General features: G+C 48.5%; 1 protein-coding gene across 3 annotated transcripts; it reads left to right on the top strand.

The window, feature by feature from the left end:
* Positions 1-303: 303 nt before the first annotated feature.
* Positions 304-27,399, top strand: LOC144270160 (mitochondrial fission factor-like). Of its 3 annotated transcripts, none has more exons than XM_077826428.1 (7): positions 304-379; positions 14,901-15,128; positions 16,899-17,056; positions 19,043-19,128; positions 21,559-21,714; positions 24,108-24,186; positions 24,732-27,399. In XM_077826428.1, exons 2-7 carry the CDS (start codon positions 14,927-14,929, stop codon positions 24,861-24,863), a joined length of 813 nt encoding a protein of 270 aa, XP_077682554.1. In that variant the 5' UTR covers positions 304-379; positions 14,901-14,926; the 3' UTR covers positions 24,864-27,399. The 3 variants fall into 3 exon arrangements, with proteins under 3 accessions (XP_077682554.1, XP_077682553.1, XP_077682555.1); XM_077826427.1 differs by lacking the exon at positions 304-379 and adding an exon at positions 14,466-14,480; XM_077826429.1 differs by lacking the exons at positions 304-379; positions 21,559-21,714 and adding an exon at positions 14,466-14,480.

The raw sequence follows: 27,399 nt of genomic DNA, 5'->3' as shown, positions 1-27,399 counted from the left end.
CCTCAGAAGCAAAGTCATGTAGAAAAGCAAAGCGTCACACAGCCACTAAGAGTTAGCTGTTTGCCATGTCAGGGATTAGTGCTGGATGAAACGCTCCAGCCAGGAGGCTTGAGGGAAAATGCCGAACATATTGTGTGCGTAACAAGGTAAGTGGATTTCTAACTCCCACAGACAAGAAGACAGGTGCTAATTAGCCACCTGCCATGTCTCATTAACCGGTCCTTCTGTCTCTTTAAAAGAGTGAAGGACAGCTGTATCATTCAGCCAATCCCACAGCTTTTCTGGAGCCTAAACTGCCAAAATGGGAGGGATCAGGACTTCTGGGGTTGACATCACCGTCCAGCTGATTGCAAGGGACCGGAAGAAGAGTTGTTTACAGGTTAGTAAGTTTCATTAATAAACTGGAAATAACACAAGAATACCATGAAGCTAATCAGCTGAAAGGGGAACAAAGTTGGCTAGAGCAAAGGGGGATGGTGGGTTTGTGGCTTTAGAGAGGGTGCACAACATAGCAAAGTTTTAGTTTCCTTTCTGGAGCAATTCACTCTGGACTTGCCTGGGCTAACTACGTGAAGGATTCCAGCTTCTCTCTCTTCCTAGCTGCGGCCTGACAAAGACATCAGGCTCCTGGCTTAGCTTTCTTGACTTTACTTTTATTTTTTTTTAGTTTGTTTGGTTTGTTTAATTAAAATTGAATTTGCAAAATGTCCATTTTTCACTCATGTTGACTTGGAAGTGAAAACGATATTTTCTTTTCCAAAATATTGTTTTTAAAGAGCTCATGCTAAAATAAAAACAGATCACACTTTTTCCCTTTTAATCTGTATCACCCAAAGTTCTCCTTGAAAAAAGATTTTGGGAAGAACAAAAATAATTGCAGAATTTGTACAAAGGGGTTTACAGCTGTTGTCATGTACAAAGGGACAGTAAGAAATCGTAGAAGGAGAAGTTTACATCTGCATGTACCATACCCTGCTGAAGCTTGACCTGATAGAAGGCTGTTCAGAGTTCCATAAAAATTATTGTTGTATTTTAAAAAAAAACTCAGAAAACCAAGATTAAGAATATCAGGTATGTATGCCTGTGACTTGCAGGGAGAAGTGTGTTTACAGAGCTTCCCTATGTTCCAGGGACAGGATCAGGACTGGGGAGGAATCATTGTTTATCTTGGGGCAGGGGTGATTGGCTGCCTCGTAAGGCGAACTGGAAACAAATCTCTCTCCTGACGAGTTCTGCCTCTTGATTTCGGCATAAGCCTGGTGCAGTTTACCTTGGGCTGTTTCCCTCCCAGCTAGGGCTTCGTTGTTGTTTTCTGTAGGGAAAATTAAATGAGTTCTGTTTTTGGAAGTAGGGGTTTCCCCTCTGATTTGTATTAGGCTGGCATATGTAATCACACACACACTGAAGAGTATGTGATACATATACCAGCCTAACAGGGCAAAGCCAGCCCTCCTGTTCCTCATGGCTGGAGCTCAGCTCTTGCTGCTTGTGATATTACAAGGCCCCCTCTTGTGGATGTCAGTAGAGCTCATTCTCTATTCTGCCTCCCCTGCTATCGCTGTATGTGTTGCTCGCCTCCTCGCACATGGAGCCCACCTGCTTTTCCTTCCTTGGCCCGATGCCATGCTGCAAGCCAGGCTGCTCCCAGAAGCCTTTGGCACTAAGGGCAGAGCTTGATTCATTAAGCAGGACAATGCACTTGTTTCCGATAACACCTCTGCTACTTGAGGTGTCCTGGAGTGCTTTCTGCAGGGACGGGTTACCTGTGGGAATGCAGTCACTGTGCAGACAAACATAGCAGTCACTGGATCAAATTCCAATCTGGTGTAGGCAGATGTCAGGAGAGTTACTTCTACCCCTGCTGGCTCAGAACGTGGCCTGTTAAGCAATCCATAATAGCTCCTACTTAACTGCCACAGCTCATGGAGGGTTTAATGAGACTGAGCACAAAACGCTGGTCATCCTTTACTCTGTGTGAAGCACATGACACCTTCCCAGTACAGGGAGCCCGAAGTGATCTCAATTTTTTTTAACATCTGATCCAAAGAATGGATCTGTTAGCAATGCACTGTCCCCTTGCCAGTGCCTAATAAGGTCAGTGTTTGGATCAAAGCTCTGTGTGTGTGTGTGAGGGGGGATCTGAAATGCTCCTCAGCACTTCCTGTCCCCCAGCTCTGCCAATGCACCTCTAGCCTAAATCTGCAGTCAGTGCCTCCTGCCGTCCCCCTACTAGGCACTCACAGCTCCATTCAAGCATCTCAGCCCTCCCTGCCATTCCGGTCCCACCCACCCACTCGCTCTGCCTATCCATCTCACTCCCAAACCTTCAGCACCTCTGGTTCATCCCTGGGCTCTCCATGCAGCTCTGCCAGTGCCCCTTCACCCTCGCTCTGCAGCACCCTACATTCCAGCAATGGGTGTTGCCTAGTGTTCCGGTCCTCTCTTTACAGTAAGATTGACAAAATTGAGGCCAACGAAGTCACTTCCATGTGTGACTTGAACAGGATTAGACCTTATGTCTTCAGAGGAGAAGGGCAGATATTCCACAGGGTCCTTAACGCACATTTAAACCCCCATCCAGCACTTGTGGGGTCACAGTACCTGGTGAAGCTTTTCATGGAATAAGGGCAGGTGGTTCCCTCCAGACAAGGGGCTCCTGAGTGCCCCCCTCAGGAAGGGTTGGCTGAGTCAGAAACTTTCTCTGACTTTTGATGCTTAAAATGCAGAGAATCAGCCCAAAAGCCACTCCTGTTCTGCTGATGTGATGGGCTCGTTCTGCTGCTGCAAAAAAAGCCCTGAAGAAAGGTGATTGTGTGGTGTTTGTTTTTTTTTGTTTGTTTTCTTTTTGTTTTTGTGTAGTTTTTATTTTCTTTTTTTTTAAAGAAGGAAATCCATCTGCTTGAGCGCTTCATTCTCATGTATTTTGACAGCTGAATTTTTAGTCTTATTAGTCTGACTCTCCTTGGGGCCTACGTCGTCATTCCCCTCTGGTCCCTGAGCTCTTTAGAAGCTGTGATATTTCCATTGGTGATTAGAAAACGAATAGATCTTCCACTGTGCAGGAATTGAGCATGGCTTCTTTTAATGTCGAGTTTTCTAATGACCCACATTGCTTTATAACACAGCAAAAACCTGAAGGAAAAGACCATAGATTGCATACACTACAGTTGTGATCAGTGAGCTAGGGGTCTGCAGAAAGGGTCTCTCTGTGAGGGTTCATTGACTCTGGCATTTACTTTGTCTCTTGGTCTACCAGGGCCTAGATCAGGGGTGGGCAAACTTTTTGGCCTGAGGGCCACATTTGAGTGGGGAAATGGCATCCAGAGCCATGAATGTAGGACTGGGGCAGGGGGTTGGGGTGCGGGTGTGGTGTGCAGGAAGGGGCTCAGGGCAAGGATTTGGGGTACGGGGTGTACCAGGGACTCACGGCAGGGGGTTGGGGGGCAGGAGGGCTGTGGGGTGTGGCAGGGGGCTCAGGGCAGGGGTGTGGCATGGAGCTCAGGGCAGGGGGCTGGAGAGCGGAGGGGTTCACAGTTTGGGCTTCGGCATGGTGCTGCTTATCTTGAGCCACTCCAGGGTGGCAGTGGCACGCAGCGGGGCTAAGGCAGTCTCCCTGCCTGCCCTGGCCCTGGCCCACTCCTGGAAGTGGCTGGCACGATGTCCCTGCGGCCCCTAGGGGATGGAAGGGCAGAGGACTCCGTGTGCTGCCCTTGCCTGCGGGTACCTCCCCCGAAGCTCCCATTGGATGTGGTTCCCTGTTCCTGGCCAACAGGAGCTGCGTGGGACGGTGCCTGCAGGCAAGGGCAGCACGCTGAGCCTCTGTGCCCCCTCTCCCTCAGGGGCCACGGGGATGTGGTGCCAGCTGCTTCCGGGAGTGGTGCGGGGCCAGGGCAGGCAGGGAGCCTGCCTTGGCCCCGCAGCACCATGGGGTTGGTAATCCTGCGGGCCAGATCCAAAGCCCTGATGGGCCAGATCTGGCCTGCGTGGGCTGTAGTTTGCCCACCCCTGGCCTAGATCTACTGATCTCCAAGGCTCGCTGCAAGATACTTCTATTTTTTCAGGATTTGGGGGGCTGGGATGGAAGAGAGGACAGAGCTAGTTTAAGGATGTGCTCTGCAGACCGTTCTGGGATAGCAGTGTGGGGTACATGCTGTTAAAGCTTGTAACAGGTTTTTTAGAAGTGCCTGTCACTGCTTTAGCATCTGCATTCAGGCCCTGATTCAATACCGCAGATAAAAAGCAGTTTAGTGGACTGGGACTCCTAAAATGTGGCTTCTATTCCTGTCTCTGCCACTAGTTTGCTGGATTATCCTGGGCATGTCACTTCCCCTCGCCATGCCTCAGTTCCCCCCTCCCCCATCTTGCGTAATATTGTAAGGTCTTTGATACAGTGACTCTCTCTTGGCCTTTGTTAGGCCAACAAGCATCGTTTATCTGTTCTGACCTCCGGCATAACAATCTGTGAATGGACTTAATCGTATGCATAAAGTTCAGCAACTGCTTTTCTGGAGTGCCCTGATGCCACTATGTAAATCCATGGAATGCCCACACTATGTGCAGGTCTGGTCATCCCATATCAAAAAAGATATTAGAATTGGAAAAGGTACAGAGAAGGGCAACAAAAATGATTAGGCACATTAGGAACAGCTTCCACAGGGAGAGATTAAAAGGATTGGGTCTTCTCAGCTTGGAAAAGAGATGACTAAGGTGGGAGGGGGGAATATGACAGAGTCTATAAAATCATCAACGGGGTGAAGAAAGTAAATAAGGAAGTGTTTACCCCGTAACACAAGAACCAGGGGTCACCCAATGACACTAATAGGCAGCAGGTTTAAAACAAACGTAAGGAAGTATTTCTTCACCCAACACACAGTCAACCTGTGGAACTTGTTGCCAGGGGTTGCTGTGAAGGCCAAAAGTATAACTGGGTTCAAAAAAGAATTGGGTGAGTTCATGGAGGATAGGGCCATCAATGACTGTTAGCCAAGATGGTCAGGGACATCATCCCAGGCTCTGGGTCTCCTTAGCCTCTGACTACCAGAAGCTGGGATTGGATGACTGGGGATGGATCACTCAATGGCCTGTTCTGTTCATTCCCTCTGGGACACCTGGCATTGGCCACTGTCGGAAGACAGGATACTGGGCTAGCTGGACCTTTGGTCTGACCCATATGGCCATTCTTATGTTCTCTTGTTCTTCTAATGGGGCTCCAAGGAACAACTCAGTTGAGGATCCCATTGAACTGACACTTGTCAGGAGAAGCCCCCACTTTGACACTGTGGAACAGACCTGGGGGAACGCAGCTCTCTTGAGCGTACACTTGAAAGCAGGAGATTCTAGCAGTTGATGTCAGATAAGTTTCTATTTTTTTTTATTTAAGTAAAGATTTGACTTGATTTAATGAAGAGAGAACTGACTGACTGAGGCAGGTGGCAAAGGGAGACTGCTGATCATGATGGAAATGGGTTGCTTCGCAGTCACCTGGTCCTTCCACCCCACCCTCTCCTTTCTTTCACCTGCTGTGCTTTCTCATAACCCTGGTTGTGAGCTCTGGGGTAGGGATTGCTTGTTATACTATTTGTACAGCACCTACTGCAAAGAAACCCTGATTCTTGATTTTTGGGGCGGGAGGGGGCCTCCAGGTGCAACCGTAGTGCAAATAATAAAAACTTGCCCTCTGATGGCTTTGAAAGTCTCCTGCGATAGATTCTTTGGGCCAGATCTCTGGGCCTGGTCGAGCTGTGCTCAGTGCAGAACCTTGAGTGAGGGTCAGGGTGGGGAGTGGCTCTAAGGTCTCTGTTAGCTCTGTTGAGCCTCAGCCCTGGGGGCTGAATCAGCCACCAGTATGACTTAGAGCAGCATGAGGGCGGCTCTGCATGAAGCCATTTAGTCTCCTCTGCCAGCTGAGAATGGCTGCAGCGCATTATACTCTGGCTCCATGCTATCCCACCCAGGGTGTCCCCTATGTTTGCAAAGGAATGGGGCACATAGAACTGGCTACGGGGTTTTACAGCACCCTGGGATTCCCCTGACATCAGGGCAATCCCCAATGACCCTGTGCTCTTTGGACCATCCAAGTGGCACAAAGGCCCTGGGTGTATGGGCCAGGGTATGGCCCTTTTCCCCTATGCAGCAGGCTGTCGAGAGCAACTGCCTGGCTGATATATTTTTCCAGTTAGATTTAATGACCCTCTAGACACATTTTTAAAGTGATCAGCCCCTGAAGCCGGATGATAACTATTTGAAACTCCCATGCCTGGCTCAGCAGAGCCCCTTTATTCAGCCGTAGGGGACCATGCATCCCTCCTATCTGAGGCCAGCCTTGGGCCGAGCAAACTCTCAGGAACATCTGCAGAGCCAAGCCTCTGGACTCTCTGATTGTGCTACCTGCATGTTGGTTTTGGGGGCTGTCTGCCCAGCCTGTGAGGGCAAAGGGATTGGAGGGGACTGTCACAAGGAGAAGTTGGCATCTCTGCAGGGTGGTGCAGTGCCATCCATTGCCCGACACCTCTGTGGGTGTCAGGACAGGGTGGGGAGGAGCTTGTGTATCTCAGATCCCACACAGAGCCGAAGGCTTTGGTGCCGTGGTGGATTCAGAAGGCAAGCGAATGGGTGACTGGGCAGAAAATCAGGGCAATGCTACTAAAAATAGATTGGGGGCGTACTGCCATCAACAAGGCTGGGCCCCAGTGTGTTCACTTGTGTTCCTGAAGCTTCCTCCTCTGACCTCATCTCCCTTTTGGTGCCTCCGCTCCCCTTGCCATCCTTCGGGTGGTCCTTTTCCTCTCTGAGGTTCTGAGCCGCACGGCGCCCCTGCTGGGCTCCCTGGGGAACCGCAGCCATTGCTACGGAAATCCTGATCTAGCAGGGGACCGGCTAGTGGGGACAGGGTGTGTGGTGGGAGCTGTGGAGTGGGAGGTAGCCAGGATGACTGAGAAGAGGGATTGGTCTGAGATGTGGCTCTGATTGGATTCTGTCTCATCCCTCCCCCCCCACCCCACGATGGAAATAGCCTAGCTGCTGGCCTGCTTCTCAGTCCTTCCCTCTCCCTGCTGCCGCCAAACCTATAAAGAGAACAAAAACTGGGGGAGGCTTTTGAGCCAAGCCGTGCTGCATGTTTTCTTCCCAGCTAAAATCCTCTTTGGCCATTAATGCCTTCTCTGACACCAGGCTCTGATGCAGTGCTTTACATCCAAAAAGCTTAACAAAGAGGGAGGAGGGGGCAGTGTCATTATCCCCATATTACAGAGGGGAAACTGAGGCACAGAGCGGGGAAGTGACTTGCTGAAGGCCACTCAGGCAGAGCTGGGAAATAGACCCCAGTTCTCCTGAGTCCCAACCCAGTGCTCTATCAGCTTAGCTATGCTGCCTCCCCTGTGGCTGTGTGAGCTGGGGAGCCCACATAATCTTTGTGCTTCCCCTCCACTCCCGCCCTGGAGAGAGCTGACTGCACCACAAACATGAATGAATTTGGTGTGATCTCCCTGGTGCAGATGGGGGAATGGAGGTGTGGGGAGACTGACATATCCAAGGTCGCTCAGCAAGTCAGCGGCAGAGCTGGGAGTGGAACTTGGGTGCTTTTCTCCCCAGCATTTATTCTCACCCTCTTGCAGCCCCATGGAGAGCACCGCTCGCTGCTTGACTTCCTGCTGCACCCAGCCAGTGTGGCTTGTTCTGTGAGGTTTCTAGCTTCAAAAGAGCAGCTGCTGGGGGTGGGGCGGGGGGACTGTGGCTAGAGCCCCAGTACCCATCTGATGATGATGATTTTCTCTAGGGAAAAAGAATTGAGCTGTTTAAAATAAATCCACAGCAAAACTCTCTTGGCTGGAGAAATATGTTTCTTGAATCCTTCCTGGGTTGGTCTTCATACACTCCTTTATCAGAACTGCTCCCCTCCTGCTTTTCATCCTTTTTTTTTTTTTTTTTTTTTTGTTACTTTTTGGGGCAGGGCCCATAGATTGGTTTTTTTTTTTTTTTTTCCCTCTATTGTTTATTTAATAAGCATATTGGTCACAAAGTTCCTAGAGACAACCCACATTCATCACCCCATCGTGCAAGGCACTGTACAGACACGCTAGTAAAGTTCCCATGTACATTTACAATGTTCCAGCCACCCAAGCCAGACCCTGCATGCACCTCCTGGATCCCTGGGGTTTTCCCCACTTATCCCAGCAGTTACCCCTTCCCCATGTCTAGTCCAGATCCTCTTGTCACATTGGGCACCGCTCTTCAACCAGCGGCTGGCTGCAGAGTGGTGCGAAGTCCCTGTCACATTGTGCTCTGTGGCAGAGGCCTTTAGGCCAGCCTGCCATGGAGACTTAGTGAAAGGACAACTATCTTAACAGGATAATCATGTGGTGTAACAGCAGTTTGGACGTTGCTTGAGTTCTGTTGACTAGTAGCTTCTCCCCTGTGCTTTCTCGGCACACTGGGTGCCTACCGAGTGGGTGATTGACAGTGGTGGCCCTACTGCTTTTTAAAGCCCTGGTTGTATTCCCTGGCTACTTTTGGGATCATCTCCTTGACATTTGTCCTAACAAGCATCTCCGCTGAGACACAACCCACCTGTTAGGAAGTTCACCATTGCACACCTTCAATCTTCATAGAGGATTGTGCTTTTGTCTGGGTGCCTTGGAACACATGGAATTTACTCTCCCACCCACCAAAGCCTTCCCTCTAGCTCAGGCGTTCTCAAACTTCATTGCACCACGACCCCCTTCTGACAACAAAAATTACTACAAGGCCCCGGGAGCGGGGACCAAAGCCTAAGCCCTGCTGCCCTGGGCAGGGGGGCCAAAGCTGAAGCTTAAGGGCTTCAGCCCCAGGCAGGGGGCCTGTAACCTGGGCTCAGGCTTTGGCCCTGGGCCCCAGGGAGTCTAACACCAGCCCTGGCAACACCATTAAAACAGAGTCATGATCCACTTTGGGGTCCTCACCCATAGTTTGAAAAATGCTGCCTAGCTCCTCTCGCTCGTAGCTTTTTAAACAGTAAAACTGCTACACCTGTGGGGTATGTCTACACTACGAAATGAGGTCGAATTTATAGAAGTCGGTTTTGTAGAAAGCGTTTTTATACAGTCAATTTTGTGTGTCCCCACACAAACGCTCTAAGTGCACGTAATTGGCGGAGTGTGTCCACAGTACTGAGGCAACCATCAACTTCCGGAACGTTGCACTGTGGTTAGCTATCCCACAGTTCCTACTGTCTCCGCTGCCCATTTGAATTCTGGGTAGAAATCCCAGTGCCTGATGGGGCTAAAACATTGTCACAGGTGGTTCTGGGTACATATCGTCAGGCCACCCCCCCCCCCTTCCCTCCCTCCCTCCCTCCGTGAAAGCAGGGGCAGACAATCGTTTTGCGCCTTTTTTCTTTAGTTACCTGTGCAGACGCCATACCACGGCAAGCATGGAGCCCGCTCAGCTAACCGTCACTGTATGTCTCCTGGGTGCTGGCAGACACGATACTGCATTGCTACACAGCAACAGTTCATTGCCTTTTGGCAGCAGACAGTGCAGTATGACTGGTAGCAGTCGTCAATGTAGTCCAAGGTGCTCTTTTAACCAACCTCGATGAGGTCAGGGGCGCATGGGCAAACATGGGAGTGATTCAGCCAGGTCATTTCCCTTTTAAGTTTCGTCTCATGGCGATTGAGTCCTACCGGCAGTGCACTGTCTTTTAATCTGCAGCCAGCAGAAGACGATGGCCAGCAGTCATACTGCACCGTCTTCTGCCGAGCACCTAGGAGATGACGATGGCTAGCAGTCGTACTGCACAGTCTGCTGCCAGCAAGATCTATAAAGATAGATGAAGTGGCTCAAAATAAGAAATAGACCAGATTTGTTTTGTATTCTTTTTCTCCTCCCTCCCTCCATGAAATCAACGGCCTGCTAAACCCAGTTTTGAGTTCTATCCTTGAGGGGGCCATTCTGTTTCTCGCAAAGCCACCCCCTTTGTTGATTTTAATTTCCTGTAAGCCATGTTGTCAGTCGCCCCTCCCTCAGTCAGGGCAACAGCAGACAATCGTTCCGCACCCTTTTTCTGTGCAGACGCCATACCACGGCAAGCATGGAGCCCGCTCAGATCACTTTGGCAATTAGGAGCACATTAAACACCACCCGAATTATCCAGCAGTATATGCAGCACCAGAACCTGGAAAAGCAAAACCAGGCAAGTAGGCAACGTCAGCACTGTGATGAGAGTGATGAGGACATGGACACAGACTTCTCTCAAAGCAGGGGCCCTGGCAATGTGGGCATCATGGTGCTAATGGTTCATGTGGTGAATCGGCGATTCAGGGCTCGGGGAAACAAGCACAGACTGGTGGGACCACATATTGTTGCAGGTCTGGGACAATTCCCAGTGGCTGCGAAACTTTCACATGTGTAAGGGCACTTTCATGGAACTTTGACTTGCTTTCCCCTGCCCTGAGGTGCAAGAATACCAAGATGAGAGCAGCCCTCACAGTTGAGAAGCGAGTGGCAATAGCCCTGTGGAAGCTTGCAACGCCAGACAGCTTACCGGTCAGTCGGGAATCAATTTGGAGTGGGCAAATCTACTGTGGGGACTGCTGTAATGCAAGTAACCAATGCAATCAAAGATCTGCTGATATCAAGGGTAGTGACCCTGGGAAATGTGCAGGTCCTAGTGGATGGCTTTGTTGCAATGGGATTCCCTAACTGTGGTGGGGCCATAGACGGAACCCATAACCCTATCTTGGCATGGGAGCACCAAGCCGGCGAGTACACAAACCCTAAGGGGTACTTTTCAATAGTGCTGCATGCACTGGTGGATCACAAGGGACGTTTCACTAACATCAACGTGGGATGGCCGGGAAAGGTACATGACGCTCACATCTTCAGGAACTCTGGTCTGCTTCAAAAGCTGCAGGAAGGGACTTTATTCCCAGACCAGAAAATAACCGTTGGGGATGTTGAAATGCCTATAGTTATCCTTGGGGACCCAGCCTACCCCTTAATGCCATGGCTCATGAAGCCATACACAGGCAGCCTGGACGGTAGTCAGGAGCTGTTCAACTACAGGCTGAGCAAGTGCAGAATGGTGGTAGAATGTGCATTTAAAAGCACGCTGGCGGAGTTTACTGATACAGTTAGACCTCAGCGAAACCAATATTCCCACTGTTATTACTGCTTGCTGTGCGCTCCACAATATCTGTGAGAGTAAGGGGGAGACATTTATGGCGGGGTGGGAGGTTGAGGCAAATCGCCTGGCTGCTGGTTACGCGCAGGCAGACACCAGGGCGGTTAGAAGAGCACAGGAGGGCGCGGTGAGCATCAGAGAAGCTTTGAAAACCAGTTTCATGACTGGCCAGGCTACAGTGTGAAAGTTCTGTTTGTTTCTCCTTCATGGAAACCCCCCTCCCCTTGGTTCACTCTACTTCCCTGTAAGCTAACCACCCTCCCCTCCTCCCTTCGATCACCGCTTGCAGAGGCAATAAAGTCATTGTTGCTTCACATTCATGCATTCTTTATTAATTCATCACACATATAGGGGGATAACTGCCAAGGTAGCCCAGGAGGGGTGGTGGAGGAGGGAAGGACAAGGCCACACAGCACTTTAAAACTTATTGAATGCCAGCCTTCTGTTGCTTGGGCAATCCTCTGGGGCAGAGTGGCTGGGTGGCCAGGAGGGCCCCCTTCCATGTTCTTGGGCGTCTGGGTGAGGAGGCTATGGAACTTGGAGGAGGGCGGTTGGTTACACAGGTGCTGTAGCGGCAGTCTGTGCTCCTGCTGCCTTTCCTGCAGCTCAACCATACGCTGGAGCATACGAGTTTGATCCTCCAGCAGCCTCAGCATTGAATCCTGCCTCCTCTCATCACGCTGCCTTCAGCTTCAGCCCTCTCTTCAGCCCGCCACTTACTCTCTTCAGCCTGCCACCTCTCCTCCCGGTCATTTTGTGCTTTCCTGCACTCTGACATTGTCTGCCTCCACACATTCGTCTATGTTCTGTCAGTGTGGGAGGACAGCATGAGCTCAGAACATTTCATCGCGAGTGCGTGTTTTTTCGCCTCCTAATCTTCGTTAGCCTCTGGGAAGGAGAAGATCCTGTGATCCTTGAAACACATGCAGCTGGTGGAAGGGGAAAAAAAAGGGACAGTGGTATTTAAAAAGACACATTTTATAGAACAATGGGTACACTCTTTCACGGTAAACCTTGCTGTTAACATTACATACACAGCACATGTGCTTTCGTTCCAAGGTCGCATTTTGCCTCCCCCCACCACGTGGCTAGCCCCTCACCCGTCCCCGTGGCTAACAGCAGGGAACATTTCTGTTCAGCCACAGGCAAACAGCCCAGCAGGAACGGGCACCTCTGAATGTCCCCTTAAGAAAAGCACCCTATTTCAACCAGGTGACCATGAATGATACCTCACTCTCCCGAGGATAACACAGAGAGATAAAGAACAGATGTTGTTTGAATGCCAGCAAACATACACTGCAATGCTTTGTTCTACGATGATTCCTGAGTATGTGCTACTGGCCTGGAGTGGTAAAGTGTCCTACCATGGTGGATGGAATAAGGCTTCCCTCCCCAGAAACCTTTTGCAAAGGCTTTGGGAGTACATCCAGGAAAGCCGTGAATGCCAGGGCAAATTAATCCTTAAACATGCTTGCTTTTAAACCATGTATAGTATTTTAAAAGGTACATTCACCAGAGGTCCCTTCTCCACCTGGCGGGTCCGGGAGGCAGCCTTGGGTGGGTTTCGGGGGTACTGGCTCCAGGTCCAGGGTGAGAAACAGTTTCTGGCTGTCAGAAAAACCAGTTTCTCTGCTTGCTTGCTGTGAGCTATCTACAACCTCCTCCTCCTCATCATCCTCTTCCTCGTCCCCAAAACCTGCTTCCGTGTTGCCTCCATCTCCATAGAAGGAGTCAAACAACACGGATGGGGTAATGGTGGCTGAAGCCCCTAAAATGGCAAGCAGCTCATCATAGAAGCGGTATGTTTTGGGCTCTGACCTGGAGCGGCCGTTTGCCTCTCTGGTTTTCTGGTAGGCTTGCCTCAGCTCCTTAAGTTTCCCACGGCACTGCTTCCGGTCCCTGTTGTGGCCTCTGTCCTTCATCCACTGGAGATTTTGACAAATGTTTTGGCATTTCGAAAATGAACGTAGTTCTGATAGCACAGATTCCTCTCCCCATACAGCGATCAGATCCCGTACCTCCCGCTCAGTCCATGCTGGAGCTCTTTTGCGATTCTGGGACTCCATCATGGTCACTGTTGCTGATGAGCTCTGCATGGTCACCTGCAGCTTGCCACGCTGGCCAAACAGGAAATTGAAATTCAAAAGTTCGTGGGCCTCTTCCTGTCTACCTGGCCAGTGCATCTGAGTTGAGAGTGCTGTCCAGAGCAGTCACAATGGAGCACTCTGGGATAGCTCCCGGAGGCCAATACAGTCTAATTGTGTCCACAGTACCCCAAATTCGACCCCGGCAAGGCCGATTTCAGCGCTAATCCCCTTCGGGGGTGGAGTAAAGAAATTGATTTTTAAGAGCCCTTTAAGTTGGAAAAAAAGGGCTTCGTCATGTGGACGGGTGCAGAGTTAAATCGATTTTAACGCTGCTAAATTCAACCTCAACTCCTAGTGTAGACCAAGACTATGTTTGCTGTGTACTGAAACTTTAAGTTTTGAAAAGCCCCTCTTGATTTATGAGGAGAGGCTGAGGGAACTGGGGTTATTTAGTCTGCAGAGAAAAGTGAGGGGGGGATTTGATAGCAGCCTTCAACTACCTGAAGGGGGGTTCCAAAGAGGATGGTGCTCAGCTGTTCTCAGCGGTAGCAGACGACAGAACAAGGAGCAATGGTCTCAAGTTGCAGTGGGGGAGGTCAAGGTTGGATACTCAAGGGGAACTGCTTCACTAGGAGGGTGGTGAAGTACTGGGATGGATTACCTAGGGAGGTGGTATCTCCATCCTTGGAGGTTTTCAAGTCCTGGCTTGACAAAGCCCTGGCTGATATGATTCAGTTGGGGTTGGTGCTGCCTGGAGCAGGGGGTTGGACTAGATGACCTCCTGAGGTCCCTTCCAACCCTAATCTTCTATGATTCTCTGAGACTGTGACCATTTTCTTCTTAAAGGCACACTAGGGCTGCTCAGAAAACAAGCCTTTTTCTTGCAGAAAATTGCTCTGAAAAAGGCAGCGGGGAATTAATTTTTGTTGAAATTTCCCAGAGGAAAATTTCAGCTTTTTCCCTGAAAGAAAATAAACGTTTCTCTGGTTTTTGACAAAGACTTGAAATTTTGTGTGGCCAGAACACTCTTTTCATATGAAAAAAATAAAATAAAATTCTGAGTTGAATTGAAAACCCAGTTTTCCCTCAAAAATACAAACAAAACCTTTTTAGTGGAAAAATTTTGCCTGGCTGTACCATGTATACTGTGCTCTATCCTATGGACAATTTACTACTTTCTTGCTCATTGCCATCTACTTTCAGCAGTAAGGAATGCTCTTTGCATATGGAGAAATGTGAGTATGAACATGGTTTTCACCTCCGACAGGAATTTTCCATTTTTAATCATTATCAGAATGTTTTTGTCTCCTCCCACCAGCTAATTCTTAGGGTATGCAATTGTTTGGTTTTTAAAACAGTGTCTGTTTTTTTTTTATTGATTACCTCTGCCATTGGCCTGCTGGTTGACCTTGGGCAACTCACTGCACTGCTCTGTGCCTCAGTTTCCCCAGTATCACCCCCCATTTCACAGATGGGTGCCCTTGTAAAATACTTTGAGGTCTGTCCATGAAAGGCCCTGTATGAGAGTTAGGGATTATTATTACGTTTGCATCTTAAATTGTGCCCACCGTGGCAGGATGTGAGAGGGTTTGGTGTTAACTTTCTTTCAGTGCTATGTTGGCTTTTTTTTTTTTTTTTATTGTGTGACCTCACAGGCTGCCAAAGTGAGGCTGGGAATGAAATGATGATGTGGCCGTTTCGGGGCCTGGAGGTGAACCGAGCCCCATGCGACGTGAGCTTCATGGAGGCCATCAATCAGCGCATGCAGGTGCCCAGCAGGCTGCAGGTGGTGCATGAGTCCAACCCACTGGGAAAGGAGAGAGAAGCTGAGGAGCTTCGTCCTTCCTTCCGGATGCACATCCCTGATAGGCTGTCGCTGGCAGGTGATGGAATAGGCCGGCTCTGACTGGACATGGACTAGCACAGAGCATCAAATGCAATGGACTCTGTGTAGCATCCCCCATTGGCCGATCCCAACACACTTTGCACTGAGAGTGGGGACCGAGGGTTTGTTTGGGAGAATTGCATCGGCGGCTGCCGTGTGAGAGGCGAGAAGGGGGAAAAGCAGGGGCTGGAGTGGCGAAGAGGCAAAAGATCTCTGTCTTCCTGTAGCATGAGGGAGGTGTGGGGAGGAGTATTAGAATGATGGGGAAAGCAAGTGGGAAGTGATGATCATCACACCCTAGTAAAGGTGCCAAAGCGCCCGATGGCAGGGAGGGAATGGGCTCCAGAGAGATGAGGGAGGAGAGGTTACACTTTCCAAGCGTGGAGAGAAGATGCAGAGTGAAGAGGCAGGAGAAGGTAGCTGTGCAGTATGGCGGTGTAGCTGGAGCAGCGTGAGTCTATGGAGAGCTTTGAAAGCCATGTGGGAAATTCCGGATTTAGGTCTAGAAGTGGGTATGAAGCCAGAGATGGTGATGGAGGCGGGAGCAATGCAGCTTTCTGGGGCAGCAGAGCAGTCCTGCTGCTGCATTCTGGGTCCTAGACAGCAGGGACCCAAGAGAGACTAAATTAGCCAAGAGGAAGTGCCAGAGATATGAGTGAGGGTTAAAGCCGGGCCACGGTGAGGCGGGTTCTGGCAGTGCTTGTGGAGCTGGTGACAGGCAGGCTTGCAGATGTGGGAGCAACAGCGTTTAGGATCCAGAATTGCTCTGATTGTGCAGCCTCAGGGGAAGAGGGCTTGAGGTGGGTGTTGTGCAGCCAAGGTTAATGAGTGTGCGTGTGCTCATCAGAGAGGGATAGGGTGGAGGAGGGAAAGATCTAAGATCCTCTTGGTGCCACTCAAGCTGGCTAATATCTTGGAGTCCCTGCTTGGGGGAGGTGGAGCTACAATCTGCATTATCCAGATCCCTCCCTCCCCCCCCCCACCTGGGTAGAGTCTCCTCCTTGGGATGCCAGGTAAACAAGGACTCAGGGCCCCTACTCTTTGAACACCAACGCCCAAACTGCAGTGTACTAGCCTCTTCTCTGTGCCTTGAGAGTAAGGCTGGCTTATCCTCAGCGCAGCTGGTGGTGTGTGTCCAAGGAATGCTTTTTTTTTTTTTTAGAGACTTGGAGGTAAAACTCTGATTACTTCTCTGGAGCCCGGCTTTTGGGGAGATTGAACACACTGACTAGTAGCCAACTGCTGCTGTCAGTGCCAGATGGCTCTACTTGTTTTCATGGGCCTTAGAGGCTAAATAGGGGCACGGTTAGACTCTGCCTGAAGCAGTGAATGTCTTAGAGGAGTTTTGTCATCATTCTCCATTCAGTTTCCGGTCCATGTGGGTGTAAGAATTCCGGCATGGGATTTCCATGTGCCTGTGGGTGAGTAGTTTGAAGCCTGCCCCACTTTCAGCTAAGGGGAAGAGTGCTCCAGTGATTGCTGGAGGGAGGGAGGTGGGGAGGAAATCCTGAAATGGATTTCTATGGGAAAACCTGGAACAGGCACCGGATAAAGACTGCAGACAATGACTGTCAAAGCTGCAGGGGTGTGGGTGGTTTTGGTTTTGTTTTTTTTTTGTGTGTTTTTGTTTTACTGGAGGGGTATTGTACTGGTAGCCATAGAAACACAGGGATTTTGACATCACTTCCACCCCCAGTCTGAACATGATGCTGTTATGTTCTGGGACATAGGCAAATGTTTCTAACTGCCCGCTCTTTCCTCTCTGTAGAGATGATGGAAGATAGTCGAAGGCCTCTTCTGTTGGACCAGCTAAGGCAGCACCCCTCTATTGTACATATGCCTCAGGACCCTTCCACCCAGCCTACAGGATTTGGGGAGCTTCTGGACACCACGACCCAGTCAGGCACCCAGAAACGCAAGCGATCGGTACTGTATCTGGAACAGACTTGGGCACATGTAACAAGGCAGTCTCCCAGAGGAAAAATTCCTGGGATAGTGAAATGGTTCCCAGTGTCGTCTTCCTTCTGCATCCCATAGCCCACCTGATAGTGCCCCGTACCTGTGACGAAGTCCTGATTTAAGTGACAAGACAGACAATGTGTAAAAGGAGAGCTCCCACCTCTGCAGAATAGCTCGATAGGATGACTCATGTTGCAGTCTACTCCTGTGAACTCTGGTTCTGTCCAGAACAAGAGATCTTTGGAGGGGTTCTCTCTGAATTAATTTTTGCCCCACCACTAATGTCCACTGCTGTTATCTCCTCTGGGCAGAATGTGTTCTGGTGCCACTTTGTTTCATGTGGTGTGTCCAGTGCTTAATTTGTAATGAAAGAGGTGCCAGGGCTCAAGCAATTTTTTTTTTTTTTTTTTTTTTTACAGTCCTAATGGATGCAGCAAGCCCAGAGGTGCCAGAGCTACGAACTGCCAAGCCTAGTGGTGCTGGGGCTCAGCCCTGGCACAAATTAAGCACTAGGTGTGTCCCAAATATAGGCCAGCTGGGTGGTGGGATCCCTTTTCAACCCTCCTACTGTGTCAAACAGGAAAAGAAGTTTAGTTTTGTCAGTACCTGGGGTCAAAACAGTGTTCAATAATCCAGAGACAAATTTTTACTCTAATGCAAAACTAATCTAGAAGAAAGAAGCTGTCTTTCGTTCTCCAACGCTTACAGGTAGAAACTTGCATCTTTAGTCATCCAGACATTCCAACCAGGCCTTCTCTAAGGCACCTTCACCCCCTGGAGCGTTACAGGAGTGCTAAGATATGTAGAGCTTAATTTCTTTCTCTTCAGAGCTCACTCATTAATCTAAATGCCAGCTCCAACTTTTCTGGCTCCAGTCAGGTCCTGGCTGTGAACTGAAACCAAGGGAAATGCTTCCACAGCCAGCTGTGAAAGGAAGCTACTAAATTTCATGTAGCTCTACTGTGGGTGATAAGGGAATGCTGCTGCTAGGAAGGGATGACACTGCGTGGGATGGTCACATATGCACTTCAGGCTCAAGTTCAAGGTTGTTCCATAAAACCTGATGGTAGTGGAAATATTTCCAAGAAAGGTTGGCTCACTGGGCCTTCTCCTGCTCCTATGGAATGGCAAAACTCATCTGTTTCCCCCCCCCCTTGTATATTTTAAGTCTCCTCATATGCTGTGGCAGGAGGCTAGCCTATGATCAAACCAAGGCATAAACAGGTCAGTCTAGCTTTGCTGTCTGAGCCAAATGAAATGCAAGAGAATAAACAAACTTCAAACAAGGTTGTATACAAATTCTTTCAGCTTCAATAAGGGGTTTCATTTGAATATGACGTTTGCATTGAGACACTGTCCTTTTTATGTATTCTCGTGGAGCAAGGCTGATCATGGGCAAGGCTGGTGTGGAGATGCGTTCTGGCATATGCTGTTCCAGGATCTAAACACAATATGTCACATTAATGCCTTTATGGCCTGAATGCTTGTATAATTATGACATATTGTGTGTCGCACTGTATAAGAAGCGGGCTAAGATAACTACTGTGTAGGCCAGGAGGCTGTTGCATAAATAGGTTATTATGCTACCCCAGTGGCAGAGTATGAATTTGAAATTGTTGCCACGGTCCTTACTCAAGGCAAAACTCCCATTGATGCCAGTGGGTCTTTACTGGAGCGAAGACCATGGGATCAGGCCCACGTGGCTGTGAAAGCACATTCGTTTACTGTGATAAAACCCACTTGGCACTGCAGTTTCACAGTAGATATGGTGGGGCTGCAATAGAGCTGTAGCAGTTCTAATGAATTACTGGGGTTGTTGCCCTCCGCTGCCTCCTACCCCTGGCTGACGATGGCAGAGCATAGGGGATGCTGTGGGATCATTGAAGGGTTGAATGAGGGGAATGACTCGCAGAGTCAGTACTAATACTCTGGTTTGTGTGTGCCTTCTAACAGACCCACCATGGCAGACTGCGGAAGGAGAGAACTCTAAGCGAGACCCCCCAGATTGCCTTGCGTTGCACGAACCAGAAGCCTGACCGGTGAGAACTGCCAGGGGTTAATTCCCAGGCTGAATGCTCAGCCTCTCTTATTGTGTTCAGAAGGCCCATTGGCCCAGCAGAACTCTCACGCTATGGAAGGCATGATCCCCATCGATCTAAGGGTATTGACAGGCAGCGGCATGGAAGGAAGGGACCAAGCCCATATTGGCAAGTTCCAGTAAAATGCTCTTATTAAATGATGGCCCAGCATCAGATGATCCATCCTCTCGTGTGTGATCCTCCGTACGAGGAGATCTCGGCTCACTGAGGGCTCAAGGCCTTGTCAGCCCTTGGCCTGACTATCCTGCTGAAAGGTGTGGCTGATGCCTGGTCAGCCTTGACCAGCTCAGGCTGGACAGGCCGTGTTTCTCAGAGCCATGTTGATCTCCCTCCTTGATCTTTAACAGCACGCTGGCCTTCTCTCGGACCGTCCATCTTTGAAGGCTGGAGCCCTTCACCAGCAATACGTTAAGATTCTGAACACCTTCCTGAGCTAGGCGTCATCTCTGTTTTACTGAGGCACAGAGAGGTTGCCCCAGTGTTACACTAGCACATCCGTAGCAGAGCCAAGGATAGAACTTCAGCCTGCTGACTCCTGGAAACACAATCCTCCTTTCCCTTTTACTAATGCTATGAAGACTGACTTTGCCAAGGGCTGGCAGGGCATGGTATGCAAGGATGGCTGTCCCTGATTACATCATTCACAGAAGCTAATAGTCAAATACCACAGTAGTGAGTGTAGTATAAGCAGATGGGTCATCTATTGACTCTGAGCTGGTGATCCTGGTTGAGCATAACTATCATAGAATGATAGAAGCAAAGATCTTAAAAGATAATCTAAGCCATAGCCTGCGCCAAGACTGGACCAAGTATACCTAGACCATCACCTGTTCTTACAAACCTCCAATGAGGAGGGGTTCCACAGCCTCCCTTGATTACCTATTTCAGTACTCAACTATCCTTAGACTTAGAAAGTTTTTCCTAATATTTAATCTAAATCTCCCATGCTGATTACTTCTTGTCCTATCTTCAGTGGACCAGGGAGAACAATTGATCACTGTCCTCTTTATAACAGCCCTTAACATATTTGAAGAGTGTTAGCAGGTTTCCCCTCAGCCTTCTAGTCTCAAAATTAAACATGCCCAGTTGGTCAGGTTTTCTAAACCTTTGATCATTTTTGTTGCTCTCCTCTGGACTCTCTCTCTCCCCAGTTTTCCCATATCTTTTTGAAAGCGTGATGCCTAAAACTGGACACAATACTCCAGCTGAGGCCTCAGGGCTGAGTAGCATGGGATAATGATTTTGCCGGTCTCATACGATACTTCTGCTAATACCCCCCCAGCCCTCCCCGAGCATGGTATTAAGCCTTTTTTGCAGCTGCGTCACGTTCTTGGCTCCTAGTCAGTCTGTGATTCACTATCACCCCTAGATCCTTTTCAGCAGTGCTACTGCCTAGCAAGTTATAACCCATTTTGTAGTTGGGAAGGAAAAAATAAAATGCACAAGTGAAGTACTTTGCACTTGTCTCTATTGAATTTTATCTTGTCAAATTCAGACCAATTGTCCAATTTGTCCAGGGCATTTTGAATTCTAATCCTGTCCTCTAAAGAGCTTGCAATCCCTCACAGCATAGTGTTATAACATCTGCAGATAAGCACATTCTTCACTTCATTATCCAAGTAATTAATGAAATATTAAATCGTGCCAGACCCCCTGATGGACCCCACTCGATCCTCTCCCAGTTTGACAGCAAACCATTGATAACTACTCCGAGTATGATCTTTCAACCAGTTGAGCATCCTCTTTATAGTTGTTTCACCTAGACCCCATTTTGCTAGTTTACTTATGAGAATGTCATGTGGGACTGTCCCAAGCCTTTGTAAAATCCAGATCTATCACATCTACTGCTCCGCCACCCCCAGTTCACTAGGGCAGTAACCCCATCAAAGAAGGAAATTAGGTTGGTTTGGCATTTGTTCTTGACAGATCCATGTTGGTCATTACTTATTACCCTATTGTGTTCTAGGTGCTTACAAACTGATTAATTTAGTTCAGTATCTTTCCAAGTATCAAAGTTAGGCTGATTGGTCTATAATTTCCTGGGTCCTCTTTGTTCCCCTCTTAAAAAAACAAACAAACCAGACAGGTACTATGTTTGCCCTTCTCCAGCCCTCTGGGACCTCACCTGTCTTCCATGAGTCCTTGATTGTTAGTTTTAGCTAATTTAAGTATCCATTCCATGATGCCTGGGTGTAAGTGAGATGGTACCCTTGCTAACTACATTCCACTGTAAGGCTTGGCGCAATCATAAGGATACTGAGAACAACCCAATCCTGGGTCCCCTGGTGCACCAGTGTAAATGGAGGGGGAGGGGAACTGCCGCCCAGCCCAGAAGGGAATAACCGGAGTGATTCTGTATATGCCCTGCAGGCCAGACACAAGCCCACTGCCCAGCCCCCCATTCCCTCCATTTCTTCAGAATGGCAGGATCTACTCCCTGCAGAACATCTTCCAGATGGTGTACTTCCTGGGTCACCTACTCTTCCACCGTGTTAAGAAGTCTGCCCGAGACCGAGCTCAGCCGAGGTGACTATCTGGCTTGCTTCAGGCCTGCATCTGCACAACTGTGTGTAGGTGCTGTCGCTTTTCACATTCCTCAAAGACACAACGTGGCATGAAGCAGAGATGCGCTTTTTAACCCTCGGGGGCAGCGCAGCAGGAGAGGAGCCGTTCAGAATATTCTCTTTGGGGGGCTTTTCGTGCTCTTTGCTGCTTTATAACCCTAATTGCTAGCCTATGATGACTGGGTGAGGGGAAACTAGCTGTGCAGTCAGCCTGGACTATCTGAAACTCTTCTGGCCATCTGCCTCTGCTAACATCAATAATTCCCTTGACTGTCCCAAATTATCTGTCTCCTGTGACATTCTCGTGACTCAGGCTATTGCCTTAATGTTACACGAGTGCTCGGGTTCTGCATTAACACTACCTAGTTGGTTTTATTGAATGGGTTTGGGGTGGTAAAGGGAGTCAAAATCCAGAGCTATTTGGCAACAGATTCCATGATCTTGAGCCTCTGACGTGAGTTTCTGATCCAGCAGCTCTCCTCTCTACAGAGTTTATAAGCTTTGTAGGCTCCCAACACCAGTGGCTATAACTCAGTCATCCTTCAATTACCTTTCAGGATCCTATTACGCTGAGCTATGCAGCCCCTGGAATTTACACATCTGTGTTCTCAGCACGCTAGGACCTCCGTAATCAAATGATTTTGAGGAAGGACAGGGGAAACGGAAGTTATATTGTGTAGACACAAAGTGACATTCACACATTTAAAGCTGCTTGACTAACGTTCTTCAAACCTGGCTTGTTTTTGTAGGTCTGTTTTCTCTACAAAACAAGCTTAGTTTGAAACTGAGTTTTGGCTATTTTTTTTCTCTTAGCCAAATGCACCATTTCTGATAGGTGAAAAGTTTATTTTCACACAGAGTAAAAAATGACAACTGATTTTGCGCCAATGTTCATAACCAGAAACAAGCCTTTGGTAAATCTACCGCTAGATGACATTCTTGAAAGTTGCATCACTGGAAAAAGGGGGTTAGAATTAAAGGTAATTTTCAGTCTAGACCATAATGGGCACTACCCAGGCCTGGCATGATTTTTTTTTCAATTAAAAATTGTGGGTTGTTTCAGTTGTTAATCTTTTATGTCTCTGGTGACAGCAACACTGCTGCATCACAATTATTTATTTTTACTTTTGTCATTGTATTAGAGTTATATGAAGATACAATATTGATCAGCATCCATTTCCTTAAACCTCATCTTACTGTCTTGGATTGTGGTGGTTTCCCCAGAGCAAACTTTGCAAAATAATTCAAATCCACAGAGATCTCCCATCTGTCTTATATGTATGATAACATAGTCCACATTTTGGGCCAGAGCCTCTCAGACAGTGTAAATTGGGAGCATTGAAGTCAGTGGAATGACATCTGAGGCTGGCCCGTATTTTACAATTACAATGAAATCTGTTTGGAGCACTGTGTTAGAAAAGTTGACTCTGAAAATGGCAGCTCCCTTTTACCCAGCCTGTCCTCTCGAGTCCTATCTGCTGACTTTCCTGAGACAAAGCTATTACTCCCAGCAGCCCTGCAGAATCAATGCGGCTATGGGAGAGCAAGGTGGAGCTTTTTCTGTCTCACGCATGGGCAGGTCTGTCACTAGTGCTGATGGTGGGATCTTTGCTACTGGTGATGTAAGAAGCAGACAGACAAAAAAAACCCCCACCATTCATGTTCTGTTTGGTTTTTTTTTTTTTTTTTAAGGCCTCATGTAGAATTTCTCCTAAGGTCCTTTGCCTAGTGAAGTGACCCTGCTGGAGATCATGCACAGTAACTAGACAACCCTTCTTTTAACAGAGATCCATGGCTCATGCACTGGGACAGACACTCACCACTCGATTTTTAATGGAAAAAAATAGCAGCTTTATACATTATGGGGCAGATCCTCTGCTGGTGTAAATCAGCATGGCTCCATAGATTTCAATGGAGCTATGCCAGCTGAGGCCTTGGCCCTAATTTGTGTTTTAATGACTCTGTGTGTGGCAAACTGCCAAATGGTAAATATCACGTTCTCTATGCTCCATATGTTGGGATTCTAACAATATAGACACAGCTGTATAACACTACCCATTGCAGCATGTGCTGTATATTTTGCAATGATGGTAACTGAGGGCTGCATGTTGTTAGGGTTTAAGTGGCTGTGGTGTGGTTAAAAAGACATGCTACATCTCCACAATAACATCTGGTGGGTTTTTTTTTTTTGTTCATCCCTGCCCTCCCCCCCCAGATTTTCCCCATCCAACAGGTGTGCTTTTTGTGTGGGTAACCCTTCCCTCACCTCCTCCTGGCTGTATACATGAGCTGATGTGATTGCATCTCTTGATCTCTGTTTGCACATTTGCATCTCTTTGTTTTCCTTCTTCCTAGCTCCCAGGACGCAGGGCCAGCCTCAGAAAGCTCCCTGGAGGAGATTGGCGTGACTGACATCATAGCAATGAGGAAACAGGTGAGAAAGAGAGGAGATGTTTTGCAACTGGACTCTGTGAAAGCTGCTTAAGGGATAATCAGAGCAGGTACTGCCAGTACCAGTAGTGGGCTCCTCCACAGCTAGCATTCTTACATTGATCCAAGCCTCCCCTCTTATCGGGGTGCCCGCAAGGGCAGTGTATCTGTGGGCTCCTCTCGCAACCAATGCTCCTATACTCGGAGCTGGCTGTAGGGATTTTACTGTCCTAAGGCAACTGGGAAAGTGCTTGACCCTGGCAGACTCCAGTCACTGACACTAAATGACGCTCTGCTGGACCCTAACATTTTGCTTCCTTAAGCAACTGCCTGCTGTGTCTGTGTGGTCCAGATGACGATCCTCTTCACACCAGGACAGTCTCTCCTGCTGGGAGAGGTAGATCTGGAGTAGCTGTGAGCTCCCACCCTCGCACTGGGTGCTGTTGTGCCAACCCTACAGAGACACCTGCTGGTAGAAGCTAGGGGCAGCGGCATATACACCCTCATTTGCTGCATAACTTGTAACTGACCTGGCTGCTTTTTCTGCAGTTGAACAAGATCTCTGGGAGGCTGTGGACTCTGGAGGAGCAATGTACTGGCTGGCGTCAGAAGGAGCTTCTGGTCTACTCTGTGCTAGTCTCTGCATGTCTCATCAACACCTGGCTTTGGCTAAGGAGATAAAGAGCCCTACCCATCCCAGGAGAGAGACAGCCTCTGTGCGTGTATGTGTGAATCCTTACTAGAGCACTTATGAACAGTAAACTCAGTGTGCTTCTTAAAGTGACTGGCCCACTTCTCCTAGTGTAGATTCCCTGTGGATTTGAGCCCTTTGGCCGCTGTTGGAGTGAAGATGAACAGACTGGGATGTACCTGCAATGCTGGAGGAAATGTGTGTGTGTGTGTGTGGGGGGGGTGAAGGTGAGGAGTAAGAACTGCAGGGCTGGGTTCTCTTGCCCATGCAGCCAGGGAAGTGTTTGGGAGGGTTGGAGAAGGCTTGCTTATAAACAATGAATTTTGGTCTGTGTCCTGCAGCTATGCTGCTTTGGGCTGTGGCTGTATCAGATTGCTACTGCTCTATAAATATAACTATGGTGTGGTAAGCTGGCTTCGGTTAGTACCTGGATGGGAAGCCTCCAGGGGTATCCCAGACACTCCGAGAAGTAGTGTTGGTCGTTCAGTAGGTGGTCCTCTATTTCCTTTGCATCTGCACTGAACCAGCACCCCAGCCCTCTGTCAGGGGATGCTAGGCTGCTATTGATGCCATCTTTTGGAGGAGAGACAAAACTGACATTCTGGGCACCTGTGGCCATCAGAAATTCCACTGCATTTTGGATATGGTCAGCCCTGGTCTCTTGACCAAATTCCAGCCGGATAACTAAACATTGACTCCTTAAGATTCCCCTGTAGTTTTATTTAGGCCCTTCTACATCTCCTGCCCTAAATTCGTGTTGAGTGGCTGTGCACTTTTAAATGGTTACTATATCTCATCACAGGGAAGACTGCATTTTTTTTTTATGTGGCGGGTGAAGCAATCCATATTTATTTAGCTTGTAAGGCACATTGGTATCCTTGAGACTGCCAGGGGATCTGTAAGATCGCTATCAGTGTTCAGGTATTGTCTAGGAGCCTGGACGATGACTTTGGTATTTGGATGTAAAGGGGGGATAAATGGGATCTCCTGCTCAGAGCATATCCGCTGGATAATAGAATGGTTTATCAACTCTTGTAGCACTCCTGGAATGCACGGGGCTACAGGTTTGGGCTGGGATAGAAAAGGATTGTTCTGTGCTACAGTAACTGGTGTGGAGCTGTTGTCAGTATGACCTACTGAGCAACTGAAGTGGCCCTAAGATGCTGACAAGGACCATTCTTGGCTCATTATTGGCTAAAAAACTGCCATGTGATGAATCTGGAAACTGTTGCCATCCACCTTCTTGGATCTCCGCAATCTTCTGTTTTGGAAAGATGGTAACCATTCAGCTCACGTACACAAATCACTTGCTTAGCTCACTCGCAGCCCACTATGGTTTTTGCAGAGGCATCTAACTTCACCCCTCATTTTGAATGCTGATTGTGTGCAGTAATATTTATATAGCACCAACACGCTAAGCACCTTACAGACCTGTCGGAAAGTGGGCCCAGAGGGCTTGCAATCGAAATACACAAGGTGCAAATCCAAGAAATGGGATGGATGGTACGTAGCAGGAACCAATGCAACTGAATGGTGCATTTTAGTGTGTGCGCTTGTATAGTATAATTTCACAGCCATTCATGGCTGTAATGGGGACACTTCCAGTTAGTTCTGATGTATGCATCATTACATACACCCAGAGTTTGGGCCAGATTTTTAGCCCTGTTGTAAGCAGGCTTCTCTTATTCCATCTATAAATAAACACAGATGCAATTTAGGTAATTTTAGATGTAATTTAAACTGCCACATAAACTTGCATTGTACCAACTAACCAGGCCTATAAATCAGATACTTGGGCACCTAAATAATCGACCCATAAATAATTGTGGGTGCAAACTGTGCTTCGGGACTGAGCTGAGGAGAACATCAAGATTTATTACAGCGGAAGCTGAAATCTGCTGATTGTTCAGCTGTCTCATCATGAAATGATGGTGAGTGCCTGGGGTGGGATGGCTAACTGCCTACAGGTGCTTCCTTCATCTCAAGGTTAAGGAACAGGCATGAGGGAGTATGGCAGGGATCTTGTAGTGCTTCTGCCTGGGTTATTCTGGGGTGATTGGATTTTAGTCTGCAGGGCTGTCACGCCAGCTTCTCTCATTCCTTTTTGGGAAGGGCCCCACCCATTCCAACGGGATCAGATGGGCCTGCTCTTCTCACTGTATCACTCCAGTCCCATGTAATGTCAAAAAAGAATCTGCTACGATTTTGCCAGCAGTGTGTGCTCTTGTGGTGGCCCCTGCTCCTGAGAAGAGATGTTTGCGGTAGGAAGCTGTGCTTTCCAATCTAGGCTAGAGACTGATCCTGTGGGGCATCCAGTGCCCTCACCCTCCTTGAAATCATTTGGAGCAGGAGTCGCTCAGCAAGTTGCAGGATCAGGCCTGTTGTGTCTACTCAGAGGGCAATTGGTGAGTAGCCACCAGAGGTGAAATATGGGTTTATTTTGTATAAGGCAAATGTCCTGCTGATCATATGTGTGTGTGATATTTCCAGATTTATACAATTAATAAAATGCATTTTTAAACAAAA

The sequence above is a fragment of the Eretmochelys imbricata genome, chromosome 9 (assembly GCF_965152235.1).
Source record: "Eretmochelys imbricata isolate rEreImb1 chromosome 9, rEreImb1.hap1, whole genome shotgun sequence".
Lineage (NCBI taxonomy): Eukaryota > Metazoa > Chordata > Testudines > Cheloniidae > Eretmochelys > Eretmochelys imbricata.
This window is presented reverse-complemented; position numbering and strand designations above follow the sequence as displayed.

What these genes read in the sequence shown, in the direction of transcription:
- LOC144270160 (XM_077826427.1), top strand. An exon ending in CCCAGAAACGCAAGCGATCG is followed by an intron (nt 17,057 to 19,042) that starts GTACTGTATCTG and finishes GCCTTCTAACAG; the next exon opens with ACCCACCATGGCAGACTGCG. An exon ending in TCATAGCAATGAGGAAACAG is followed by an intron (nt 24,187 to 24,731) that starts GTGAGAAAGAGA and finishes CTTTTTCTGCAG; the next exon opens with TTGAACAAGATCTCTGGGAG.